This window comes from Paroedura picta, chromosome 11 (assembly GCF_049243985.1).
Source record: "Paroedura picta isolate Pp20150507F chromosome 11, Ppicta_v3.0, whole genome shotgun sequence".
NCBI lineage: Eukaryota > Metazoa > Chordata > Lepidosauria > Squamata > Gekkonidae > Paroedura > Paroedura picta.
In genome coordinates this window covers 17,574,137-17,581,826 of record NC_135379.1, presented here as the reverse complement: position 1 = coordinate 17,581,826, position 7,690 = coordinate 17,574,137, and the positions used below count along the sequence as shown (strand labels likewise).

General features: G+C 43.1%; 1 protein-coding gene across 1 annotated transcript in view; it reads left to right on the top strand.

The window, feature by feature from the left end:
* Nucleotides 1–594: 594 nt before the first annotated feature.
* LOC143820539 (macrophage mannose receptor 1-like) overlaps nt 595–7,690 on the top strand; it is a 47,002-nt gene continuing 39,906 nt past the window's right edge. Inside the window, exons 1-4 of the mRNA XM_077303499.1 lie at nt 595–810; nt 2,594–2,980; nt 3,556–3,729; nt 6,342–6,503. Coding sequence (XP_077159614.1) covers nt 750–810; nt 2,594–2,980; nt 3,556–3,729; nt 6,342–6,503 — 784 coding nt within the window. The 5' untranslated portion in view covers nt 595–749. The remainder of the gene's footprint in view (nt 811–2,593; nt 2,981–3,555; nt 3,730–6,341; nt 6,504–7,690) is intronic.

Below are 7,690 nucleotides of genomic sequence, written 5' to 3'. Positions count from 1 at the left end.
TGGAGAGGAACACTGAAAGCAGAAAGCATGATGAGGGAAGACCAGTGAACAAGAGGCTCTAGTAGTCAAGGTGAGAAATGACCAGAGTGTGAATCAGGAGAGGGGACATGGCTCAATGGCAGAGCATCTGTTTAGCACACAGGAGCTCCCAATCAATTCCTGGCATCTTCCAATAAAAGCATCAGGATGAGAACAAACGTAACCTGATACTCTGGGGACCTGCTGCCAGTTTGAGTAGACAATGTTGATGAACTAATGGTCTAATCCTGTATTAGGTACAAGCAGGCAAAAGTGTTAGTTTTGTGTTGAACTCTTCCCTCTGTTTTGCTGGCTATGTTCAGTGTGTCATGACTCTTTTCCTTTGCAGCATTACAAACCTATGGCATTCATGTGTCTACTAAGTGAACGGATCAAAGAGCCATAAGTTTGTAATGCTGCAAAGGCAGCGTTATGACTTGCTGAACATGCTAAATCAAATAGAGAGAAGTTAAATGAACATCAAACATTTCATGCCTGTTTGATACAGTGGACAATGTTGGTTCATTAGCGGACGTAGGAGGAAGGGCATAGGGAAGTTCAGTCTTGAATTTCCTCATCTTTCTTAGAAGTTAGTCGGAAGTTTTGGGGAGGTATGACCAACAGGGTAGCAACAAAAAGTATATATAGTATCTGAAGACGTTGCTCAAAATCTGCAAATTTAAATCCATCTTATTTACAGGGAGATTTTGTTGAGGCCTTTGGGCATTTCAATGTCTTTCTTATTGCTCCTGAATTTCTTGCTTCTCATTCAACAGTCTTTGCAGACATCAGGTATGTTACTTTTCATTTTTGTCATGGCTGTAAACTCAGCAGTAAGGGAACAGCATTCTCCCTAAATTCCTACCATAAAACTGACTATGGGAAGCTTAAGAAATAGCGTTATTAAATTTAATTTCTATGAGATCTTTCAAAGATTAGGAAATGGTGGATTGCATATTTCATTTGCATATATCAATAAAAAGCAGGTTAACGATGAAATAAAAAATGCCAAAAGACCATTTAGTGTGCTAATTTGGAATACTGTGTTCAGATTTGGGCTCCACAGTTGAAGAGGGCAGTAGACAAACTGGAGCCTGTCGAAAGAAGGGCAACAAAGATGGTGAGGGGTACCAAACGTATGAGGAAAGGTTGGAGGAACTTGGTTTGCTTAGCTTGGAGAGGAGGAGACGGAGAGGGGATCTGATATCCATCTTCAAGTATTTAAAAGGGTACCATGTAGAGCAGTGTTCCCCAAACCCCGGGCCATGGACCAGGATTGGGCCATGGTGGCGGGGAGGGAGGTGCGGCCGTGGGCGCAACAGTGGCCGTGCCTCCCTCCCCCCGCAGCGCAGTGAGCTCTGTGCCATGGAGGGGGGCGCTGGCACCGGCATGGTGGTGGGCGCAAATGCACAGGTGCAGCAGCTCCGCACCTGCATGTTTGCACCTGCTGGTATGCCGGCGCTCACGCCTCCCTCTCCCCCCCGGTCCCCGGGCCTCCATCTCCCCCCCGGTCCCTGTCCCCAAAAAGGTTGGGGACCACTGATGTAGAGGATGGAGTAGCGTTGTTCTGTCTTGTCCCAGAGGGACAGATCAGAACCAATGGGATGAAATTCATTCAAAGGAAATTCCATTTAAATATCTGGAAGAAATTCCTGTCAGTTAGAGTGGTTTCTCAGTGGAACAGGCTTCCTGGGGATGTGGTGGGTTCTCCATCTTTGGAAATTTTTAAACAGAAGCTGGATAGCCATCTGATTCTGTGAAGGTTCAAGGAGGTGGCAGGTTACAGTGGATGAGCGATAGGGTTGTGAGTGTCCTGCATAGTGTTCGGGGTTGGACTAGATGACCCATGAGATCCCTTACAACTCTATTGTTCTATGATTCTGTGGCTGCACTTCAAAGGGTTTCCTTCTTTTTTTTAATTGATAAGCCAATCTAGTAACTATGTGTTTAACTATTCCTGACTAATAATAATAAAAAAAACGCTTTCTAAGATTATTTATAGAAGTACTTGATGATTTATAATTATTGTTGTACACCACCCTGAGCCAGCTTGGGAGGGCAGTACATTAATCAAATAAATAATCTATAGAATAACAGTAAGCACTGTGTATTGAAAAAAATGCTGCCAACAGTTAATATAAAGTATAGTTCCTGTTCACCTTCTTTCCCCTGCTTTCTTCTGCTCCACTGTACTGTCTTTATAAGAACCTCTTGTGGCGCAGAGTGGTAAGGCAACCATCTGAAAGCTTTGCTTTGAGGCTGGGAGTTCAATCCCAGCAGCCGGCTCAAGGTTGACTCAGCCTTCCATCCTTCCGAGGTCGGTTAAATGAGTACCCAGCTTGCTGGGGGGTAAACTGGGGAAGGCACTGGCAAACCACCCCGTATTGAGTTTGCCATGAAAACGCTAGAGGGTGTCACCCCAAGGGTCAGACATGACTCAGTGCTTGCACAGGGGATACCTTTACCCTTACCTTTACTGCCTTTAATTATGTAGTTTGATATCTTCTTCCTGTCAGATATTTCCACGTAGATGGCAATAAGGCACTTTCTGATACTGGTACTTTGACTTTTACAGAGGACGATACTTTTCTGATAAACGATGAGAACTTCAATCTTTGTATACAAGCCGGAGACACCTCTGCCATCTCACTTGTCAAGTGCAATCAGGGTAATAAGTTCCAAAAGTTTAAATGGACTTCCAGTCAGCAGATACTGAACATGGGACTGAAGTCATGCTTGGGAGCATCTGCAGACCTCAGACAACTTGAATTCTCCTCCTGCAATCAGACCAGTGATCTGCAAAAGTGGGAATGCCTCAATGGTACCTTCCCTGCAATCAAAGACCACAACCATTTTTTGTCTTATGGTGCTGGAAGTGTCCAGTTAAATAATGGACCTGATGTCAAAGCAATCTGGAAGATTGATGGGACCAATGACAGATTGTGCATGAAAGGCTTTGAAGGTAAATTTCAGAGGGCTTTTTTCCAACTGAGAACCCAATTAACCATGCTTTAGGATGCTTTGGGCTGATCCTGCGTTGAGCAGGGGGTTGGACTAGATGGCCTATATGGCCCCTTCCAACTCTATGATTCTATGATTCTATGTTGTACCATGCTGCAACTTTACCATGTTTACCATTCTGCAGCCATGTTGAATTGTACCATGCGGAAACTTCACCCACAGGAGTCTCTGTGTGTGTGTGTGTGTGTGTGTGTGTGTAGGGCAGGGGGAATTCAGAACAAACAATCTGGCCAAATGATGTATCCTTTTGCTTTCAATTAATTTTTGTTCACAATGGAAGAGAACTGAGGCAATTTGACATGAGACCCACGGCCAATTTCTTTAAAAAGCCCCAGTTACAAAGATAACAGGTAGAAAGACTTCCTCATTCAGTTCAATAGAATAGACTTGGCCTTTATGCAATGAAATGTGAGCCCAAAATGAGTGTTTCCATTGAAGTGGTGCACTTGAAGCTCTAGACTGAGGACCATGTAACATTTCTGTATTAATGATACTATTGCTTCATTTTGTCTAAAGCTCAGTTTACCATAGAAGGCAATTCCAAAGGAACCCCCTGTGTATTCCCGTTCAAATATAAGAATGAGTCGTATGTTGAATGCACCACTGTAAACAGTGAAAATCTACAACCTTGGTGTGGAACAACTGCTGATGTGGATGAAGACTCCTTAACTGGATATTGTCCAGTCAAAGGTAAACCTCTCTCAATGCTTTGTTTCTCCCCATTTAATCTACCATTTAATCTACCATCACACTTGCTGCTCGGAACGGTAGGAGTCCTCCCTCACCCCAGTTTCATTCACTCTCTCTCCATGACATAGGTCCACTTGTGGCTAGTCTTCATTGCTCCAAGTTCAATCTTAAAATAGCCGCGGACTAAATAAAAGAGTAAGGGCACCGAAGGCGGGCCCTGTCCGGGATGAGGAAGGGTATCGATAGGCCCCTTCCCCTGGACTGATCAGCGAAGCGCCTCCCGATTGGTCCCTCCACTGGTCAGTCCACCCCTAAGCTGCCAATCAGCAGCCGCGCGCAGCGCGGTTGCTGATTGGCTGCTTGCCCGGCCAACAACCAATTGGGAGGCGTGAAGCGCCTCCCAACCCGCCCCACCCCCCACCAGAGCTTTCCTTCGCTTCACGGCGGCCATTATTTGGCTGGCCGCCGAGAGCAAAGGTAGGGTCCCTGGCCCCCGGCCCTTAAAACACTCCCCAAGCCCCAGGGAAGGCGCGGATCGCCTTCCCCGGGGCTCGGAGAGCTTCTTAAAACTGCCCTGCTGCTTTAAAAAGCTCTCCAAGCCCTGGGAAACACGTGGATCACCTTTCCTTGGGGCTGCTAGCACCCATTGCATTTCAGACTGCAATGGGCTATATTTCTAGTTTAAGATTAAATGCAAAGTGATGCTGGAAATGGCTTAGAAATAATTAAAATCATCAAGATACAAAGATTGTTTCTTTAGGATGAGTTTCACAACCATATACAGATGCTATTGCCCAGCCCAAATTTATTTGTAGTGTCCCCCATTACATCTTGTCCTAACCCCTTTATCAGGAACCTGAAGCCTAATTCTTCACAAATACCTTGATTTACCTAAATCCATGTTTAGTGGGTGAGAAAATAATTTCCTCAGATGTTGATCAGTATGTCACATGGTACTGCTACGTGCACTGACCACCACAAAACTCCATGCCAAAGCTGTCCTTACTACTACTACTACTACTACTACTACTACTACTACTACTACTACTACTACTACTACTACTCAGGCCTCAAGTAGGGAGTTTATCTTCTCGGCTTTTTAAACATTCTGATTCTGATCTTATTGATGTGGAAGATATTTTCTGGCACACTCCCTGAAATGGAAAAGACTACAGATGTGATGTCCATAGTCCCACCGCAGGGAGCATGCCAGAAAAGGCAGGGAGGCAGCCGGAGGCCAGTCCTGTCTTCAGGAGAGCAGGACCAGTCTCAGAAGATGAGCAGCAGAGGTGGCAGTGACAGACCAGTGAGGCTCTGCCACTGCCACCCATCTTCCGAAACTGGTCCTGCCCTCAGGTGAGCAGGGATGGCCTTGGAATATCGGCAATGCAGGGAGCTTTAGCAGAGTGGTGAGGCCTAGCACTGAGCCCCTTTTGGTGCCGGCCCTCACCAACTGTTACTTTGGCCAAGAAGCTGCTTGTTGGGGGGGGGGGGAATAATTGTTGGATGCTTTGAATAGAACTTTGAAACATTTGTAGAAATATCTTAATTAAATGCATTTATTAAATTGATCTGCTGAAACATGTTCTGTTTTTCCTCATGATTCAATAAATCAATAACTTATATAACACAATGAAGTTACAGTATTTGCTGGCTACTACTTTTCCCCCCTGAAAAACATGCCTCCAAGTGGGGGGGTCGTCTTATACGCCGGGTGCACTTCAGTTGGGATAGACATAGTTGCCCATAGTGGCCCATAGTACTGTATTTTGAGTGGAAATGTTGAGGGGTCGTCTTATATGCCCAGTCGTCTTATACGCCGGCAAATACGGTAAATTGGTTTGACTCCATCCTTTCTGATGTGCAATATTCCTCTGATAGAGATCCCAGTCAAACCTACATATATTTTGTGTATTCATTCTGTAACATCTTCCTCAACTGGTGGCAGTTGGACTGGTCAATTGGCAGACTGTATTTCTTACAGTGTTTGCCTCAGGATTCTGGGTTTCCTCAGTGCTGAAAGGCAAAGGGAAGGTGTCAGATAGGGTATGCCATAATGACAGATTGTTGCAAGAGTGAAAGTGAAATCACCATATCAGCCTATCCAGGTACTAGAAACTAGAGGTGTTCACAATTTTTTCAGTAATTTTATTTAATTTTGTCAAAATATTGTTTTTGTTATTTGCTTTAAACTAAATTTTAATTATAACTTGAGTATGTATTGTTTTATTGTTAAATGTCATATATTTTCTCAATGTTCATCACCCCGAGACAGCTAGTCTGGGAGGGGTGGTACTCAAACAATTAAAAAAATTGTTTTTCACCTCATCTCACAAGTTTCAATAAAAAACATTAACTGCTTACCTTGGCCAGCTGTGTCCCAGGCCTCCTGGCCCTGGCTCAAAATGTGTATGTGTGCGCTACACTGGGGCAGCCAAGAATGCCCCACCCCCGTGCGTACACAGGGAACGGCGGGAGTAGCTGCCGCCGTGCATAAAGGGTCTCAGACAGGAAGCGTTGCTTCAGGTTCACTAGATGTTAGACCAAATCAAAAGTTTTTACTTCAGGATTCTGAGGTGGTTTGACATAGTATTATTAAACAATATTTACAGGTGACAATGAACACTTTTGGATTAGAAGCCATCGAACTGGAAATCAATACCAAATAAATTCTCAGTCAGCTCTTACGTGGCACCAAGCAAGAAAAAGCTGTCAGCAACAGAACGCAGAATTATTAAGCATCACAGAACTACATGAAGAAATGTATTTGGCAGGTACAACTTAAAAATATATATACAGATAAGTGATCAGTCCCTCAGAACATTCTTTTTCTGTAGGAAGATGCTTCAAAATTACAGTATATTCATTGGGGTAGAGGAGATGCTCAGAAATGAGATTTAACTATTTTTCTAAATGACAAATGAAAAGGAAAAAATTGGTCTCTTATTAGCCTGTTAGGACCAAATTTGGATTCTATGACTGTCCCCAGTCTGTTTTTTTGGACATGAATGTTTCCTCCTGACTGAAATGAGATCTAGAAAAGACACAAAATACTGATAGCCACATGTTTTGTTTACCGGTGGTCCCCACTGCCCCAGAATAATAGATTTTCAGTCAGGAAAATGGTAGGGAGGAGAAAATTAATTCCACCTTGCCTAGTACCATGGCTTTGATATGAATGGGAGCTGCTTTTTGGAATCAAATAATGCAAGAATTCCAGTCCTATTTCTCCAATGTAGTGTATGGTTTTTGATAATGATTGAGGGAAATGTCTATGGCACCCTGGGAAAAGTTTGATTTTAATAAGAGTGCGGCAATCTTGCCATACAGATTCACTAGGGGAACTATTAACAGGAAGTGATTTGAAAGTATTTTTTTTAGCATATTTAAAGCCAGTTTGATTAGTCTTATGACTTTATGCTGCTAAGTCTTTGTTTCATGGAGAATTACTTCCTCCATTGTTGTTTACCCACAGATTGGCTCTATCCTGATATGCTGCATGTTTTTAGAATGGTTTTTTACAATGCAATTGTGACAATATCGCCCCTTCTTCCCCCACACATAGGATTCCTCCCCTTTCCCATTTTTTTCTTGCTGAGCAACTTCTATAGCTATTTTTTTCTTATTTATATATTGATGCTGACCCAGCCTAGGGAACTGAAAGACACAAAATCACCTTCCTATATTCAGTTTCTGAAATGGCACACAAGAAACTTTTGAAAGTTCAAAATAAACAAAATGCTTTATTTAACTAAGAGGAGAAAAGCTTAGGGTTAATCAGGGATAGGATGCGTGAAGTGAACCAATAAAAAAACTGAGATGACTTGTAATCACACTAAATCTCAATAATATGCTACATGTGTTTTTGTTTTTCCACAAGGTCTTTCAAACTTTGAGAAGAGAGGCCTTCTTTTCAGTGTCTGCTTGAACACTAAAGCATAAATTCCTTTGTTAATATACT